The sequence below is a fragment of the Telmatherina bonti genome (genome assembly GCF_933228915.1).
Source record: "Telmatherina bonti genome assembly, chromosome: 19".
Lineage (NCBI taxonomy): Eukaryota > Metazoa > Chordata > Actinopteri > Atheriniformes > Telmatherinidae > Telmatherina > Telmatherina bonti.
In genome coordinates, this window is record NC_136617.1 from 5,052,799 (window position 1) to 5,073,259 (window position 20,461).

The 20,461-nt window shown below is 44.7% G+C and overlaps 1 protein-coding gene across 1 annotated transcript in view; it reads right to left on the bottom strand.

Annotated features, from left to right (window-relative positions):
* Positions 1–126: 126 nt before the first annotated feature.
* hivep1 (HIVEP zinc finger 1) overlaps positions 127–20,461 on the bottom strand; it is a 92,674-nt gene continuing 72,339 nt past the window's right edge. The window contains exons 4-9 of the mRNA XM_079258598.1: positions 8,111–13,623; positions 6,654–6,781; positions 6,402–6,577; positions 3,971–4,072; positions 2,601–3,082; positions 127–1,409 (exon numbers count right to left, since the gene is read on the bottom strand). Of these exons, the coding sequence (XP_079114724.1) occupies positions 528–1,409; positions 2,601–3,082; positions 3,971–4,072; positions 6,402–6,577; positions 6,654–6,781; positions 8,111–13,623 (7,283 nt within the window). The 3' untranslated portion in view covers positions 127–527. The remainder of the gene's footprint in view (positions 1,410–2,600; positions 3,083–3,970; positions 4,073–6,401; positions 6,578–6,653; positions 6,782–8,110; positions 13,624–20,461) is intronic.

A 20,461-nucleotide genomic window follows, 5' to 3' on the forward strand; every position in this document is an offset into this window, starting at 1 on the left:
TTGACAAGTGTTTTAATGTTCATTTCCTCCATATTTGTTCTATGAATAATACTGAGATGTCTTTAACCTTTATAAACAAATGTTTACTGATACAGTTCAGAATATTGATACAGCAATGTAACGCTACCATAATGCACATAGCTATGGACTTATGAATCAGAACGGGCACTAGATGGATTATAATAAATAGTTGAACACAACATCTGTACACAGAAACGTTGCCCAGAATAATCCATAGAAATGTACATTTACCAGTACGACATTTATAATTCCAAACATTTACGAATGACACGTCGTCCAGAGAAAAACGGTTTCCCACATATTCTTTTATAAACAGAAACAACCACATCAGGAAATATTTACAACAAACTCCATGAAGGCACAAGTTCCTTTACAACATGTACAAAAAGAAATCAAGATGGTCCATAACCAACGAAGAAGTAGAAAGGAACCGATTGGTCGGCTTTCTGATGGCACCTGGTTTTACCAGCGTCTGTGCTTTTAAGCGTTCCAGAACAGGAAGAGTCTCAGGTGGCGATGACGAGACGGTCCTCATCGTCGCTGGACGCCTCGTTGTAGTCGTCAATCCTGGTCTGTGTTCGTGGCGTCATCGGATTGGCCGCCGGCTGGTTGGTACTGTCCGCCGGACTCCGTGACGGGCTTTTCTCTCCGTCCTTCTGTCTGGGTTCTGCAGTGCCGGTTGGGTCTGGTGGCGCCGCCGGCGTACAGGTCTGTGCAGAGGCGACAGCATGTTGGGTGTGAGGCGGCGGGCCCCGTGGGGCCTCGGGACAGTCCAAGGACCCGGCCAGCGGACTGAGGGTGGATAGAGGGCTGAGAGCCGGGATGATGGCGGGCAGGGCGATGTTGACGATCTGCAGACTGGTGCTGCTCTGCGAGGTCGGGTTGGCAGCCAGAACCTGCAGGCCGAGGGCGGCGTTGAGGGTGAGGCCCTGCTGGGGGAGCAGCTGGGTGGGGGTGAGGCCGGTGTTCGTCAGGCCCATCAGGTTCAGCGTCTCCAGGCCCGCTACCTGGCCCAGAGGGAAGCACGGCACCACACTGCTGAGCGGTTCCTGGACCACCAGCGGCTGCAGGCTCTCCAGCCGGGGGGGGCTGTTGGGAGGCGGCAGCGGGCTCGAGGTTCGGTGAATCACCCCTACAGCCGGGATGGTGAGCTGGACCGGACTGGCCTGGATCGGTAAGAAGGTGGCCAAGCCAGTGGTCAGGCCGGCGGGGACCAGCTGGATGCCCCCCACTGGGACCATGCTGTAGGGGGAGCGGCTCGGCTGCTGGGAGTGCAGGGGCAGGTGGCTGAACAGGTGGGCTTCAGGTCCGGCTGGGAGGGGGAGCTGGGACGTCTGCGTGCTGCGGTCCACGGGACTGGATGACTCACCGGTGGCGGGCCCCGGGTCCTGTGGAGAAACAAAGCGTCTTAGACCGGGTTTAGGTATTCATGGTCCTAACAAGCCGTTTACGCTGCTTTCTGTCAAACCTTTAAGAAACTCCAACAAGCACCAGTGAGATGGAAGTTGGTTTGTTACGCCGCCATGTTGGGCGGCTGCTAGCTCGCCGCCGGTATCTCTTCATGACTGACTGTTTCCTAACAAAGACGGTGCTCGTCGCTTCTCAAGACCTGCAGGATTTTCCAAAATCCTGTTTTGCAAACAGATGTAGCTTCCCACCGCGACCGGACGCTACGAGTAAACCCTCTTATCCCGACATCGCTCCGCTTACATCCCATAACCATATAAACTGTGTAACGTTGTGTCATCAGTTATGTATCAGGTGTTGCTAGGCAACAGCAGCAGTGATCTCCTTCCATCCGGGGGAACTATGGCCGTATGACGTTCCACAGGTAAATACCTGCTGCAGCGTCTGGAGTTTATTCTGAGCTTTCTCCTCCACTAGACGCTGCTTTTATTGACTCTATTCTTTATCCTGATTCCTGCAGGTGATAAAATGAGTTAGTTGTGTCGGAGTCCGTTGTCGGGACTGTGAGCTAGTCTGTTGTCGGTTCCACGTCGCTCTTTTTATATCCACACCGCATCCAGACAGAAATTTCCCTCTTTTAGGAACAAGCTCATCAGTTTGGGTCGGCTGCTCATCTTTTAGTGAATTATCCTCTGAAACACGTCTGCTACCGTCTTCCTCCATGTTTATGTATCGCAGCGTGCCGTAAAGCGTGTCTTGCTGATGTAAAATACTGCAGTAAAGCAGCTTATCGTGCCGTAAACGATGGAGCCTCGTATGAAACGATAATTTATGTATCGTCATATCGCCCAGCTCTACTCCGCGCTGTGCAAGTCACATGATCAGTGATGAAAGCTGAGAATGGTCTGTAGCGGGGTGGGGGGCAACTCCGGTCCTCGAGGGCCGCAGTTGCCCCCCCTCATAAATGTAATGTAATATGGCCGCCACGCTGCGATGACGTCGGGAACCTTTCTGCGGCGTTTGCGTCTCCTAGACTTGTGTTTTAAACAAGGTTTGAGATTTACTCACTGTGTGGGGACGCAGCAGCCGCTGGACGTGCAGGACTCAAAGGGAGGGGGGGTCAGGACTGGACGGGACAGAAAGGATGCGGACAGAGAGAAGGCGGGTCTCACCTGGCCCAGCTTGGAGCCTCGGCCTGGAACTGGGGGGCTAAAGGGAACGTCAAAGTCGGGGTAGTCGATGGACATCTGCCTGCAGGGCGACACGGGGCTCATCATCTGGACCGACTCCGGGTCGGAGGTGTAGGAGTCGGAGGTGGCAGGTGGAGGGGAGGCAGGGAGGGGGGCTGGACTGCAGCAGGACCCGGAGATCTGCTTGCTGAGGGACACGGGGCTCATCATGGGGTCTGGGGGGTAGGACATGGGGAGGGACACGGAGCTGATGGACATCTGGGCGAGGAGCGCGCTCGGAGGGACCTCTGCGTCTCTGGAGGGGAGGTGCTGCGGGCTGGCCGACACCGACGGGTTGGTGGACAGACCCGACTCCGCCTGGCTGTCCTCTTCCTCCTCCTCGTCGTTCTCCTCATCGTCAGGCCCGTCGGAGTCGTCTCCGTCTGAGTCCGGACGGTCAGCGCTGCTCACATGACTCCGGTCACCTGATCAGGACAGAAACCGCGTTAAACACTGAAACACACACACACACACACACACACACACACACACACACACACACACACACTGTTTCCATGTTTCCACACGTCTCCCTGCTACTATCTACCTGCTATCCTCACTGCAGCACCTCCACCTCAGCTGCATCCCAAACGTCTTCTTGGCTTTATTCCAGCCATAGAGGATCATTATTTTCCTGCTTTTCTCATCACTTGTTGATCTTTGGCTGCTCCTGATTGGACGTTACCGTCAGTTTAAGCTCTCTGATTGGTGGAAAGTCTGACAGGAAGTGTCTTCATCATCATGTCCAGGTGAAAATAGAGGTCTCTTAGCAACATGGTAGTGATGGTGATGAAGATGTGATAAATAATGGTGGATTTACCATCTAGAGTCTCTGAATAAACACTACATGTTGTGTCTGGATTGTAAACCTCCTGGACGGATAGAAACGCTGGAAAACCTCCGTAGACCAGCTGGAGGGTCACATGACCATCTGGAGGGTCACATGACCGTCCCAGTTCCACACCGCTGGTCCTGACACATCCCTTAGAAACAACAGAACCTGGGGCGATCTTGTCGAGGTTTAAGGGTTAAATCATTCCTAAACCAGGGAAACACTGCGTTCTGAGATGTTCTGTGCTGCAGAGCTCCGCCCCCTCGCCTGCAGCTCCATCGCAGGCGGAGGAGGAAAAACAAACTCGGACCACAGAGCAGCTTCTGTGTCTAAAATTAGACTCTGCAGTTTGCTCTGAATGCTGCCGCCCACAGTGATCCCAGCCGCCCGAGGAAGAGGCTGCTTTTAGAATCTAATCACAGCGAAGCCATCGATCCACGTCGCTCAGAGAAACTTCAACACTGCAGGGAAAGTAGCGTACCAGAGTCCTCTGCGTCCTGGTCCTCGATGACGCCGTCAGGAATGCCCATCTCCACGCACTTCTTCCTGTGGGCCTTGGACTTCATGTGCTTGGTCAGGTTTCCTGCAAACACAGACGCGGTGAGGTGGGAAGAGCCGGAACAGAAGGACTTTACATAAGGCTGCTCGGGAACGCGGCACGGAAAGGGTGAATAAGAGAAGAAGGCATTTTTAAATGAACGTGGGCTGCTGACAGAGCAGCATTCTGCAGCGCGGCGTGGGAAGTTCCATCGCGGCGTCTTAGAGATGGACGAGCAACGTCCTAAACGTCCCGGCCGGGAAGAGTTTCAGCCCAGACAGAATTCCAGAGTCTGGAGATGGAGCAGGAAAGACACGCAACCATCACGGTGAACCTGGACTTTACAAGAACACAAACATTCAGCCTGGATCCCAGTTGGAATAAAAATGCTTCCAATCAGGAGGTTCTGATCCGATCGGCGAGCCTAATGATCCGCCCTGCGCTGGCCTGTTACGTTAAGCTAACGTCCGGCTCCAAACACGACCAAAACCAGTAAACCAAACAGGCCCGAACGACATGTAAAACTTTTTAAACAGTTTTCTCTCAACATTAATTCCTCATCGTATAAAAGTCGGAACCAACTAGCTAGCAGCAGATTATTTTAGCTTTAGTCTGGATGGTGTCCTGCTTTCACCGCAGCTGGAGGGAAAAAATGTAGCGACGCATTACGTAACTTTCTGACCTTGAAACTCCGCCTCCCGGACGTGTTCGATGACACAGTGACAGCTGTCATGTATTTCTGGAGCCGCTGCTGAGAAACCGGCACGATACAACGTCTACATCCGAGATGTTTGGCTTCACGGTTTCAGGAGGAACTGGATGTTCTGAACACGCAACGTTCTGATTCAGCAAAGAGACAGAAGAGTCGTGGTGAGATGGTCTTCTGCTGGTTGGAGGGAGCTAACAGGCCAGGTAGGATGGAGGCTGGGTTAGCCGTCGATGGGGGGCGCTGACCAGGAAAAGGGAACCGTTCTGTAGAGTCTTTCAATTCAGCATATATAGGGGCGTGTCCTTTTGATTGACAGGTCCCTGTGCTCCCACTTCAAGTCAGAAGAACGTAGAACAACTGCGGTTTTTAGCCGGTTAACAGCGTGACTTAGCTTTAGCCCGCTTACCTCCATTAGCTGGTTAGCTCCTGTTATCTCCGGGTTAGCTCGGTTAGCTCTTAGCTACAGAAAGCTCGGAGTTCGCTCGATGTCAATCATCCACCATGATGCTCACAGCCTCCCTCTTAGCTCCGCCTCTTTGCCCATATTTGTATTTTCTGGTCGAGACGACGCGCATGCCCCTGCCATGATGGCGACCAGCTCATCCCTTCTCAGAAGCTCCGCCCATCTTTTCTAAACAAGATAAATGTTTTTATATAAATACTTTTTGTCCAATCTGTATTTTTTTGTTTTTTACAATTTATGTTGATATTTTAAGTTGTAAAAATGTTTTGATACGTTTGTGGTTTTAACATTAATAAATCAAACTTTTGTTTATTTTGTGATTTTAGGTAAAAATAAAGAAATGAAAAATGAATTAAAAGGTACGACTGTGCTGAAAAGATGAATCCAAACTCAGCAGGTTGAAGTGTTTTTGAAGAGACATTTTGTGACATTTTCTGTTTACTTTGTGTTATAACTGCTGCATTATGGCGCTAATCACCTGACGAGACGTTAGATTTGTTTCTACGTACGACAGGCCGGCTAGTGGGAAGTACAGCTGCCAGTGAGGGACAAAACACACCAACATGGAATAAGAAGCGTTTTCCCTGCGAATCAGTGATCGATTGTAAAATCTGTTCAGCTGCTGTTTACAGTTTTCGCCAGGAGAGGCAGCGTGACGGGAGCGTCGGCGTGGAGCTAGCCTTCCCCGTGGAAGGCGCTGAAGACGGAGGAAGATTTAAACCAGTAAGTTCTGGAGTTATTGAGGCTTTTTGATCCACGGTAGCCACCGTTGTTATAGCAGGACTTGGAAAAGGTCCGTTTCTAAAATGTTTTACATGATTTCTGTGTAATTCTTACAAAATATAACTTTAAAGCTAAAATATTTATCTAAAGTAGTGAAAACTGGCTTTAATCCTCCAGTTGGCAGAGGGTTGAGGTAAAAACATGGAGAAGAAGAACATTTAGGAACGTTTGGTGCCACGGGTTGGTCTTGAAGCAGATGGTTCCAGACATCAGGAACTGAGCGGACGGACGTTCTCCACATGTCCTACACAACCTAGCAGGATGTCACACTAATGGAAACGTTTCTCGTACCTAAACTGTGGAGCAACGCCTCAACATCGTCGGTTATTCCCGCTTTGTTCGACTCGAGAGGTAAAAGTTTAGTGACTGAAGACGACGCGTCCGCCGGGTGAAGCCAAACGAGAGGACGTGATTCTGACCTTTGGTCTTGAAGGAGAAGTTGCAGTGGACGCAGTGATACGGCCGCACATCCGAGTGCGTCCGGATGTGTTTCCGCAGCATGCTGGGCTTCTTGCAGCGGATCCCACACTCCTCGCAGATGTATTTCCCTCGTCCACGGCCGCGTACGTACACGTACTCCTCGTTAGACTTGTATCTGTGGGGTTGCAGGGTCACAAGTCACCAACTGAGCCGTAGCTGGCAGAAAGTCACACGAGCGCTGTGGAACTTACCCGCCGTCGAATATTTTGACCCGCCGCGGCTCCGTCGAAGCTGCCGCGTCCTTGTCGGAATCGTTACTGGTCTGAGGTTCTGGTTGGACTTTACTTCTGGTTTCAGCTGATCGAGACTTCCCGATCACCTGCAGAAGGACGATGGATTAGTTACCAGGTCAGCTCAGGAGTAATCAGATTACTGTAATAATCAGCTCGTCAACGTCCTCGTTGAAACCAGGAGTAATCAGATTACTGTAATAATCAGAGCCAATGCTACGTACAGGTTTAAAATGCGATGTTGCTACGGTTTCAGCCCGTTCCTGGTCGTTAGCGGCTAACGCGGGAGCTACTAAGCTTTAAAATGACGTGTAAATGTTTTATTTCTTTCCCACTCCAACCGCCTGCTGCTGTTCGACTTCCTGCTTTTCTCGTGTTCCATTTGCGACCGAGTCAAGTCTGTTTTTACCGTTGAAAAGACGGAAGTGATGCTCGTGTGCAGATGCTAAATTCATTGACAAAGTTTATTTGAACATATCGACAACATCTAAAAACAAGAAGCTGAAGATGAGAAGGAACGTGAGGAAGAGTTTTCTGTCATTTTACCGTAACTACATTTATTATTAATAATAATTACCTGGCATTGCATTATATCATAACGAACCAATAAAAGAAACTAAGCTGCATCCCAATTCTGGGTCTGGACACGTCGAAGCAAAGCCCAGAGAATTCATCCTGTCAACGTTAACGTCAGAGGAAAAAACTCCGGTGAGACTCGGCGTGTAAATAAATTCCTCCGACGCTGCAGCCGTCCCAGATTTTCTGTCCGCGGTGGTGGATCGAACGGAACTTCTTTTATCATTAAAACCTGATTTAGCTCAAAGTAACGACTAAATAAAAACAGGTAGATGTTGACCTCTTACTGCGTTCTGGATGATAAAGCGGTCTAAGTCAAGTTACACTTAAATGTATTTAGATATATTTATTTTTCTGTGTACGTACAGATTTACAAATATACTCCTCAGCACTGCTCGTTCCCTGCGGTCAAGCCTGAGATGAATTCTGGGAGAAAAAAGGCTGCAAAGGTTTCAGGCTAATCTGGAACCAAACGAAGGGCGGACTTTGAATGAAGCCGATGAATCCGCACCTGGAAGTGTGCAGACCCTGAACTGGGACGCAGCTTAAACAAATCGGCTCTACATGAAAACACCGAGTCGGTTTACACCAACTAAAGTAATCAGATTACTTAACCTGATCTCCGAAGTTACCCGATTTTTCAGGTGATCATGTAAACATATAAATCAGATTATGAGAAACCAGATAAGTTCCCACATTAGCACAGCTAACGCCAACACCGCTAACGGCACAAGAAAGACCAGATGTTCAGCAAACATCGGGAAGTTAGGTTGCTACGTGCGTCATGTCAAACGGAGTCACTGATCTGGTCTGATAAGGAGAAAGACTTTTCAGAAGCTCACCCTGGGCATGACGTCCTTCAGCTTGCCTGAGTACGACAAGATGTCCAACTTCTCGCAGGTTCTGATGGCCGAGGTGTAGTGGATCTTCTTGGAGCTCTGCTTGGAGTCGAACAGAGACATTACCACCTTGGTGGGCAGCCCCAGCGGGTTGGGGTTGTTGGTGCCAACTGTCCAGGCGGTGTACGCTGACGTCTTCAGGTCCATCTGCGGGACGTGAAGAGGCTTCCTCTTCATCAGGAAACACCAGGTGAAAGTGGTGGCGGTCTTCAGGCTGGGAAAGGACAGGCGGTGGGTATCCCTGGTGTTCACCACGGACACCGACGTGGTGAGTTTGACCTGGCTGGCGTGGAAACTGGACGGTCGTATCAGGGATTTAGCTGGAGTCCACCTCTGCACCTCGGCTTTCTCTTGGGGTTTCAGGGAGGTCGCCTGACTCCCTGGTGAAGGGGCCAAAACCGGACCTGCCTCCTCAGGAGTTTGCTTTTCCAGCCCTGCAGCATCAGGAGACATGGGTTTGACATCATCAGAGTCCTTGTCTTCATCTGGTTTGATGTCTGGCAGAGGCGGGGCCTCGGTCTCGATGGGACTGTCCACCGGTTCGGTCGTGCAGACCTGTCTGACCAGCATCAGCTTCCGCTGCCGGGTCACTTCGGACATCTTCGAGTTGAGGTAACTGACGGAGCGGCCGTCAGGCAGGCAGGCCACGCCGTGCTCGTCTTTGGCCCGTTTCTGGTGCTTTTCCATGTAGATGTCCAGGCTGTTGGCAGGGGACAGCATGCGCTTGCTGGAAGCGGTGGGTTCCTGCTGAGGACAGAGCGTCACCGAGACCAGTTTCTGTAGCGACCCCAGAGACGGAGGCCGATCCGTTGCCCGGTCTTTCTTCACATCAGCCTCCACGCTGAGAGACATGGATGATTTATTGGACAGCGAGGACGCAGGCTGCATTTGCTCATGCGTGATCAGGATCTGTGGCAGTGGAGCAGAACCTGACTGGTTCTGATCAAACGAGTCTTTCTGCAGCTCACCAGACAGAACAACAGTCTGCGTTTTAACATCGGAGGTCTGCTGACTGGCTACGTAGACGTTCTGGATTCGATCCAGTGGCTTGGAGACGCCCAGAACGGGATTGGCGATGGGAATCGTTAATATTGGCAGAGCTATCTGAGCCGCCTGTGGGCACGAGAAGGAAAACGTTTGGCTCGATCTCAGAGCGGGACACTGCAGCTGGTATTTGGGCACAAAACATTTCTGTTCCTCAGAGCAAGCCGGTTTGCTTTGGACCTTCTCACGGCGAACAGAGATCTGGCCGAGCGGCTCTTGAATCTTTTGGCAAATCTGAACCCTGGATGTTTGATGCCAGGGGTGGGGAAGGCCGTGGACCTGCGGCTGCTGGGTGGGGCTTCCCAGGTTGATGCTCTGCACCATCTGCTCGTCGTGCTGCAGCGGCTTCTCCGGTGCGTGGAGGACGAAGGGCTGGGACGCCGGATGTCTGCTGGCGATGTGAATCTGCTGGGATCGACTCTGAATGAAGGAGCTGATATTCGTGATGAGAGGTTTGTCTAAAGCCTTCCGAACAGGCTGTTGGCTCTCCGGGCCGATCTTTAAAGACATCTGCCGGACTAACGGCCCCCGCCTTCGCTCGATTAGTGGCACCGGGGCAGCTTGGGGGAGCTGTCCGGTCTTTGGCTGACCGACGGGTGACAGAGATCTACTGGGAGACATGTTGCCACAGTCGAAGGATTTGCTACGATAGTCACATGAAATCTCCACGGAGGGCTGAGTACAGGTGATCTGCTCGGATGCGGCTCGTCTCATCATTCCAGGCACGCCGAGGGTGTTGAAGGCAATGGACAAACCCGGAGGCTCTGGGATTTTCCCGGGACCCTCCCCTCTGGATGGACTCTCAGATCGAGACAGTTCATCTCTGTCGAAAGACGCTGAGATGCTGGAACAACGCGAGAGGCTGCTGTCCCTGCTGAGGCTGCGGGAAAGACTGGACTCGAAGCTGGATTCGCCCGAAGAGTGCTCCATCTGAGCCAGGCGGATCCTCTTCTTCTTCGGGGGGAGTTTTTCTGCAGGTAACTTTGACAGACTCTCGCTTCTCTGAGGCCAGCTGAACTGCTCTGCAGGCTTGTCTGCTGGCTCGGTGGGCTGCGCCTCATGTTCCCGGTCGGAGTCCTCTGTGACCAGAATCTCAGGAACCTGGATGTTGCTTTGGCGGACAAGGCGAGACTGATGGACAGGTGTGGAGTTGCCGCTGACGGTGCCGTCGCTGCCCTGCTCCTTCCTTTGCTTTGTGTACTCAACAGCGGTGGGTTTGGACATTTTTTCGTGGTAGGGATCAGCAGCAACTCCCACTGGCCTGTCTGCGTTAGGCTTGTTCGGAGGATCTTTCTCTATACCGTCAGCAGGAATTATCCTGTCCACAAACTCGGTCTCGAACGAGTTAGGCCTGCTCAGCGAGTTGGTGTGTCTGATGACCGAAGTGCCGCTGCCCTGCCTCTGCAGCTCAGCCTTGTTGGAGCCGCTGATCTGAGTCTCTCGTATCGGGGACAGTCTGGAATCTGCTGTGTTCATCCCTCGTGCTACAAGCTGGACCTGAGGTAGCTTTGACTGGTTGTTTTTGGGCTGGACGTCGACTATCTGGGCATGCTGAGGAAAGGTTCTGTGTGTTGGAGCTGCTGGGGGTTCAAAGCTAACCGAACATGGTGGAATGGTGTCAGTTGGAGACTGGTCGTCCTCATCACCAACGCTTTTCATTTTCCTCCTCTTCCTGATGGACGTCTGCTGATCCAGGATCCCCGACCCGCCTGTGGATCTCTCGCCGATGGGCTGCTGGACGCTGATGTAAAAAACATCCTGCTCGGCTTCTTTCACCGCCATGTGCTTGTTCTTTGGGCCGTGAAGCTCAGAGCAGTAGAACTTCTTGTGAGTTTCAAAATTCTCCAACTTTCTGTACCGATTCCGACAAGTTTCGCACTCATACATGGTGCCTTTGTTCTGCTGAGGCTTCCTGGTTCTGTCGGGGCCGTGTTCGAAGGACCTGCTCCTCTGCACCAGCTCCGCGGAGCTGCTCGGTCCATGGTAGCCCTCGTCCATGGAGCGAACGGTGGGGAGGGCATGGCCCTCGCTGGTGAAATCTTCCACTGCTTTCTGTCTGACCAGAGTACGAGAATGGATGGCGACGTTTGGCGTTGGCGGGGCAGAGGCGAACACATCGTCATTCAGGGAGCTGATTTTGTCATCGAATGACTGACAGACTCTCAGAGGATGGGGGACGGGGGGGACGTTGAGGGGAAGAGCAGAGTGTCCCGGTGTGGTCGGCATCGAGTTGCTCCTCGTTATGGGCAGGCAGTCCATTGGGGGGTACTGAGCAGGCACGGAGAGGAGAAACACCTGCTTCGACTTGTCCGTTGGGGTGAATGGAGATTTGGGAATGTCTGAGCTGGAACTGGACCTCCTCCCAGGAGGTTTCAGATCAAACTGGAACGAGTCCTTAAATATGTATGACTTAGGGGAGTCAATGCTGCCCCTCCTGGAGAGCGAGGTCCTCCGAGGCTTCACGCTGTCCAGCTGCTTGTTGTCCACCACTGCCTCATTATCAGAGATCAGCTTGGAGATTCGCTCCTCCAGAGAGCGTGCGCTGGCCTCCAACGGTGGTCGCATCGGTCGCTCCATGGGCCGCGCTCTATGTTCAGCTGTCATATGCATCACTGTGGCAACCACAGGAGGGACACTGGGGAGCGCGGCCTTTGCAATGTCAGCGTCTACAGGTGGAGTTATCTTTACGAAGGGACTGGGAGGGCTCATGGCCTGATCGGCACTCTCGGAGCGGGAGAAGTATCCGGAGTCTGTGCTTCCCAAACTCCGGGGGCTAAGCAGACACTTGGGCTGCTGCTGCTGGGAAAAGTCTGTGGCTTGCTGCCGCTGAAGCTGAGCGTGTCCACCGAGCACAGGGGACTTACACTGCTGGTCTTCGTCCTCACTCACGGTGTCTAGCGAGGGAATCGCACCGTCCACCTCCTTCAGAGATGACAGGACAGTGATGCTCGATCTCAGGTTGGCGGTCTGGAAGTCCCGTTGTCGCTGTGCAGCGGCTTGCTCAGGTGCTGCACCTGTAACCCTCGGACTGTCTGCTCTCAGAGGTGACACGTTCACCGGATACACCACCACTTTTGGAAGCGCTGCAGTGACTTTCGGCTCGTGGGCCTTCCGACCAGGGGACGATTTCACCAGTGAATCCGCCTCCACCGAGGTCGTAACCGAGGTCGTACCTGCGCTTTGTAAAGCGGTTTCAGTGGAAGCCGCTGTGCAGCTCTGTGAGGAGTCCGGATCCAGGTCTGCAGCGCTACCCTCATCATCGCTGTCCCCACTCTCGTCACCCTCCGAGTGCGTCCCGGCGGCTTTGTCTGATTCCTGAGACAGAGACCCTCCTCCGGACTCGGAGCGTGCGATGAGGCCCAGCTTTATAGCGTGAGCGTGGGACTTCTTGTGCTTGTATAAGTTGCTCTTGGTCTTGAAGGAGAATCCGCAGGTGACGCAGGGATAGGGTCTTTCTCCGGTGTGCGACCGGATGTGCTTCAGCAGCACGCTAGGCTTCGCACAGGCCCGCTTGCAGTATTCACACACGTACTTTCCCGGCTTCTTGGGCTTCTGCTCCTTGGAGACGGTTTCAGCACCAAAGTTCATGATGGTGGTAGCTGGCACGCTGCTGCTGCCAGGTGTCATGGGGACCTGAATGGTACTGGGAACACTGGCAGAGAGGGAATGGCATGTGTGCACCACCGGTGGTTGGCTTTGTGGCAGAGCGTTGGAGCCCGACGGAGCGTGCGTTATAGCTGGTGCGACGGGGTTAAAGTTCATGTGCAAACTGGACTTTTCTGGATTGGAAGCAACGGACATGAAATGCGGGGATGCTCCTGGTGTGTGCGCACCCCCCTGCAGCGTTGCAGCAATGCCAATGAAGTTGCCTTGTTTGTCGATGTAGTAGGTCTGCATGTGGGGGGGTTGCAGCCCCCCGGTGGCGGCCGGCAGGGCTGGGACCTCCCCACTGGGTTTGCTAATGACCTGAACGGGGTTCCTCCTCTCAGCCAGAGTGCTGAAGTCGGGCTCCATGGCCTTCAGCAGGACATCCAGAGGAGCGCCGCCGCTGTAAGAATCCCCCTTCGGGCTTCGCTCGGGGGTCTCGCTGTCTTTAGGCCGAGACTCTTCAGTAGCTTTCTGAGAGCTGTCCGACGTTTCCTCCTGCTTCACCCTCGGAGGCTGGTCGAGGGACTCTGCAGCCGGGTGGACATGCTCTGCTTTCCTGCGGGGGGATGATGAAGGGTTCTGGGCGGGACTGTTGGAGGAGGAAGCTGGTGCTTCCTTGGATGACGCTTGTTGGAGAACAGCCTCACATGATTTTGACTGCAGGGGCTTCTTCACTGGAGATTTGGGATTTTTTTTCAGCTGATTCTCTGCAACAACCTTTTTCCTCTTCAGGCCTTTGACGTCTGCAGCTCCGCGAGCGCCGTCTGCAGACAGAAACAGAAAAACATCAGTTTGATTTGTGGATATGAAGCTTTCAGAACACAAACGGCAGATGGTCGGTTCAGATATTAAACACCTAAAGATCGCTACGTTTATCCCTCTACAAGATGCTTTTAATAAAAATATTCAAAACTCAGCGGATTTCTTTAAAGAAAACCAAATTAATCTTTTACAGACCTCTACACTGTAATTTGCTTCAAACTCTGTCGTTCCAGTATGATCCGTTCCAAAGGGCTCAGTTCTCGCCCCCCTTTTTAGTTTACAGGCTAAATAATTTATGATTTTGTTATTTGTGTTTTCCTTTATGCTTTTTCTCTGTAATGCTTTTTATGTTTCATGTAAAGCACTTTGAATTCTCTTGTACATGAAAGGTGCTGTATAAATAAACTTGCCTTGCCTAAAACTTCCTCCGATTTTAGAAACAACATGGTACTAATTTTCATGATGTTAAAGCCTGATGCGTCCTGAAACATGAGGCCACTGCGGTATATTTGGTCATTTTTGAGTAGTTTTGTTTTGATCTCCTTATTTCCAGTTAAAACCAGTTAATTTCCAGTTGAAACCAGACACCTGCCGTGTCTGGTTTCATTCTTCTCAGTTTGTGAGTTTACAGCCAAACCAACTTTATTTATAAAGCACTTCCGACAGCGCACGCAACACGTCATTACGCTCTGAGCGGCACGCAACGTGCTGGTTAGCTTCCACCTGGCTGGTACCAGAAGAAATGCAACTAAGTAAAATAAAATAAATAGAAAAAAACAAATGAAGAATGTCGAAATAATAAGATTCGGATAAATAAAGTGACTTTGCTGCTTTCCTGTCAGACGACGTATTTTTCTCTTCTAAAAACAGACTTTATCTACTTGACATCTGTTAAGAGCTGTTATTTCTCTAATTTTATCAGGAATCTTTTTTATTTCTGAACCTCTAAGTTTTTATTTACATTTAGAAAAGAGTTGCATGTAAATGATTTGACTAAATCCAGAGTAAGGACTCCTGTTGATGAAACCCGGTGTGAAGTGAAGACGGAGGATTTTCTCTGGCAGGAACATCAGTGGGTGTTCGCAGCTGCTCTTACGCAACACTTCACTTCATCAGCTTCTTCTGTGGTGTTTCAACATCAGACTAACGCATCCTGACTAACACACTGAGGCCCACTCTTCATTACATAAACACGGCGCTCTTCCTCCTCATTCTGCTGAAATGTCACCCAGCTGATCAGAAACTAAGCTGCGACTCGGTCCTGACCCGGTTACATAAGACCCGCCGTGCCCGCCGGGTTCCTGGCTGGTCTTTCCCAGGATGAGGTCAGGCTGCTTCGAGGCATAATTACGCTCCTCACATGACTTCATCTCTTCCATGCTGTAAAGAAGCTGAAGGCTTCCAGTTTTCCATCGGAGGAACCGCTGCTCCGACCTGCAGTTTAACTCCAGAACCGGCGAACTGGACCGCCGGCTCATCGGTCACGTCTCCGCTTAGACGTGGAGAGAAACGTGTTCATGGATCTTCTGAGAGTTAAATCATCTGGAGTTTTTATTCTCCGTCGTCACAATGCTCAAAGTTTCCATTTAACTTACAGTTTATAGAAACTACAAACAGATCGTCGTAACGCCAAGACGGAAAAAGTCCCAAATAAACTTTCATCTTCATAGCACAGAAATAACAAAAACAAACACAGCAAGCTCTAAATCAAATCCACAATTGCCAAATTCAAAGTTCCATGGAGACATTTAATGAACTTCAAGCCTCATAGCTGGAAATTAAAATTAACACTGAAAAGTAAATACAGAAACTAAAAGTTCATTAATGCATGAATTAATAAAACAATGCAACATTTTAAATACAGTATTTTATCTCTACAAATATGTAATAATACTTTTAGTTTATTATGGATATGTAGAATTTATTATAACTTATGTTTTATTTTAATATATTCTTTAAAATATTTATAAAATATATAACCATAATTACATTATGTAAATCTTCTATAAAATACAGCTGTATCATTTTCTTTTACTATTTATCACAAAGTTGTCATTACATTATGTTTAATTATATCATATTTATATATTGTCCAGTGAGTGGAAACATATTGGATGACTAACATCCACTGTAGTGGTTTATTTACAGAAATACCATCATTCATTAATATGTAGGATAAAAGCTTGTAAACAGGTTCCCACTACACGCCACCATGCATGAAAGGGTTAAAAACATAAACAGTTCTACATTTAGACTTATTTAGCTTCTTAACACACTAGTTTAACAGTGTAGTACTACTATTACTGTTACTACTGCTGTAGTACTATTACACCTTTCCTCTGCGAAATATGTTTCCCAGCATCAGGCCTGGTCCATAACACTTAGTCATATTATCTTTATAACACTTAGTCATATTATCTTTATAACACTTAGTCATGTTATCTTTATAACAGTCATATTATCTTTATAACACTTAGTCATATTATCTTTATAACACTTAGTCATATTATCTTTATAACACTTAGTCATGTTATCTTTATAACAGTCATATTATCTTTATAACACTTAGTCATGTTATCTTTATAACACTTAGTCATGTTATCTTTATAACACTTAGTCATGTTATCTTTATAACACTTAGTCATATTATCTTTATAACACTTAGTCATATTATCTTTATAACTCTTAGTCATGTTATCTTTATAACACTTAGTCATATTATCTTTATAACACTTAGTCATGTTATCTTTATAACAGTCATATTATCTTTATAACACTTAGTCATGTTATCTTTATAACACTTAGTCATATTGTCTTTATAACACTTAGTCATGTTATCTTTATAACTCTTAGTCATGTTATCTTTATAACACTTAGTCATATTGTCTTTATAACACTTAGTCATGTTATCTTTATAACTCTTAGTCATGTTATCTTTATAACACTTAGTCATGTTATCTTTATAACACTTAGTCATGTTATCTTTATAACTCTTAGTCAAATTATCTTTATAACTCTTAGTCATGTTATCTTTATAACACTTAGTCATATTATCTTTATAACTCTTAGTCATGTTATCTTTAAAACACTTAGTCATATTATCTTTATAACTCTTAGTCATATTATCTTTATAACACTTAGTCATATTATCTTTATAACACTTAGTCATGTTATCTTTATAACACTTAGTCATGTTATCTTTATAACACTTAGTCGTGTTATCGTTATAGCACTTAATCATGTTATCTTTGTAACTCTTAGTCATATTATCTTTATAACTCTTAGTCATATTATCTTTATAACTCTTAGTCATATTATCTTTATAACACTTAGTCATATTATCTTTATAACACTTAGTCATGTTATCTTTATAACACTTAGTCATGTTATCTTTACAACACTTAGTCATATTATCTTTATAATTCTTAGTCATGTTATCTTTATAACACTTAGTCATATTATCTTTATAACTCTTAGTCATGTTATCTTTATAACACTTAGTCATATTATCTTTATAACACTTAGTCATATTATCTTTATAACTCTTAGTCATATTATCTTTATAACACTTAGTCATGTTATCTTTATAACACTTAGTCATATTATCTTTATAACTCTTAGTCATGTTATCTTTATAACACTTAGTCATATTATCTTTATAACACTTAGTCATATTATCTTTATAACTCTTAGTCATATTATCTTTATAACTCTTAGTCATGTTATCTTTATAACGCTTAGTCATATTATCTTTATAACGCTTAGTCATGTTATTTTTATAACACTTAGTCATATTATCTTTATAACACTTAGTCATGTTATCTTTATAACACTTAGTCATGTTATCTTTATAACACTTAGTCATGTTATCTTTATAACACTTAGCCATGTTATCTTTATAACACTTAGTCATATTATCTTTATAACACTTAGTCATATTATCTTTATAACAGTCATATTATCTTTATAACTCTTAGTCATATTATCTTTATAACTCTTAGTCATATTATCTTTATAACACTTAGTCATGTTATCTTTATAACACTTAGTCATGTTATCTTTATAACGCTTAGTCATATTATCTTTATAACGCTTAGTCATGTTATCTTTATAACACTTAGTCATATTATCTTTATAACACTTAGTCATGTTATCTTTATAACACTTAGTCATGTTATCTTTATAACACTTAGTCATGTTATCTTTATAACACTTAGTCATGTTATCTTTATAACACTTAGTCATGTTATCTTTATAACACTTAGTCATATTATCTTTATAACTCTTAGTCATGTTATCTTTATAACACTTAGTCATATTATCTTTATAACACTTAGTCATATTATCTTTATAACACTTAGTCATATTATCTTTATAACACTTAGTCATGTTATCTTTATAACTCTTAGTCATATCTTTATAACTCTTAGTCATATCTTTATAACTCTTAGTCATGTTATCTTTATAACACTTAGTCATGTTATCTTTATAACACTTAGTCATATTATCTTTATAACACTTAGTGATGTTATCTTTATAACTCTTAGTCATGTTATCTTTATAACACTTAGTCATATTATCTTTATAACTCTTAGTCATATTAACTTTATAACTCTTAGTCATGTTAACTTTATAACTCTTAGTCATGTTATCTTTATAACACTTAGTCATGTTATCTTTATAACACTTAGTCATGTTATCTTTATAACACTTAGTCATGTTATCTTTATAACACTTAGTCATATTATCTTTATAAGTCTTAGTCATGTTATCTTTATAACACTTAGTCATATTATCTTTATAACACTTAGTCATGTTATCTTTATAACACTTAGTCATGTTATCTTTATAACACTTAGTCATATTATCTTTATAACAGTCATGTTATCTTTATAACACTTAGTCATATTATCTTTATAACACTTAGTCATATTATCTTTATAACTCTTAGTCATATTATCTTTATAACTCTTAGTCATGTTATCTTTATAACTCTTAGTTATATCTTTATAACTCTTAGTCATATTATCTTTATAACTCTTAGTCATGTTATCTTTATAACACTTAGTCATGTTATCTTTATAACACTTAGTCATATCTTTATAACACTTAGTCATGTTATCTTTATAACTCTTAGTCATGTTATCTTTATAACACTTAGTCATATTATCTTTATAACTTAGTCATATTAACTTTATAACTCTTAGTCATGTTATCTTTATAACTCTTAGTCATGTTATCTTTATAACTCTTAGTCATGTTATCTTTATAACAGTCATATTATCTTTATAACGCTTAGTCATGTTATCTTTATAACGCTTAGTCATATTATCTTTATAACACTTAGTCATGTTATCTTTATAACTCTTAGTCATATCTTTATAACTCTTAGTCATATCTTTATAACTCTTAGTCATGTTATCTTTATAACACTTAGTCATGTTATCTTTATAACACTTAGTCATGTTATCTTTATAACTCTTAGTCATATCTTTATAACTCTTAGTCATATCTTTATAACTCTTAGTCATGTTATCTTTATAACACTTAGTCATGTTATCTTTATAACTCTTAGTCATGTTATCTTTATAACACTTAGTCATGTTATCTTTATAACACTTAGTCATGTTATCTTTATAACACTTAGTCATGTTATCTTTATAACACTTAGTCATGTTATCTTTATAACTCTTAGTCATATTATCTTTATAACTCTTAGTCATGTTATCTTTATAACACTTAGTCATGTTATCTTTATAACACTTAGTCATGTTATCTTTATAACACTTAGTCATATTATCTTTATAACAGTCATGTTATCTTTATAACACTTAGTCATATTATCTTTATAACACTTAGTCATATTATCTTTATAACTCTTAGTCATGTTATCTTTATAACTCTTAGTTATATCTTCATAACTCTTAGTCATATTATCTTTATAACTCTTAGTCATGTTATCTTTATAACACTTAGTCATGTTATCTTTATAACACTTAGTCATTTTATCTTTATAACACTTAGTCATGTTATCTTTATAACTCTTAGTCATGTTATCTTTATAACACTTAGTCATATTATCTTTATAACTTAGTCATATTAACTTTATAACTCTTAGTCATGTTATCTTTATAACTCTTAGTCATGTTATCTTTATAACTCTTAGTCATGTTATCTTTATAACACTTAGTCATATTATCTTTATAACGCTTAGTCATATTATCTTTATAACTTAGTCATGTTATCTTTATAACACTTAGTCATGTTATCTTTATAACTCTTAGTCATGTTATCTTTATAACACTTAGTCATGTTATCTTTATAACACTTAGTCATGTTATCTTTATAACTCTTAGTCATGTTATCTTTATAACACTTAGTCATGTTATCTTTATAACTCTTAGTCATGTTATCTTTATAACACTTAGTCATGTTATCTTTATAACACTTAGTCATGTTATCTTTATAACTCTTAGTCATATCTTTATAACTCTTAGTCATATCTTTATAACTCTTAGTCATGTTATCTTTATAACACTTAGTCATGTTATCTTTATAACACTTAGTCATGTTATCTTTATAACTCTTAGTCATATCTTTATAACTCTTAGTCATATCTTTATAACTCTTAGTCATGTTATCTTTATAACACTTAGTCATGTTATCTTTATAACTCTTAGTCATGTTATCTTTATAACACTTAGTCATGTTATCTTTATAACACTTAGTCATGTTATCTTTATAACTCTTAGTCATATCTTTATAACTCTTAGTCATATCTTTATAACTCTTAGTCATGTTATCTTTATAACACTTAGTCATGTTATCTTTATAACTCTT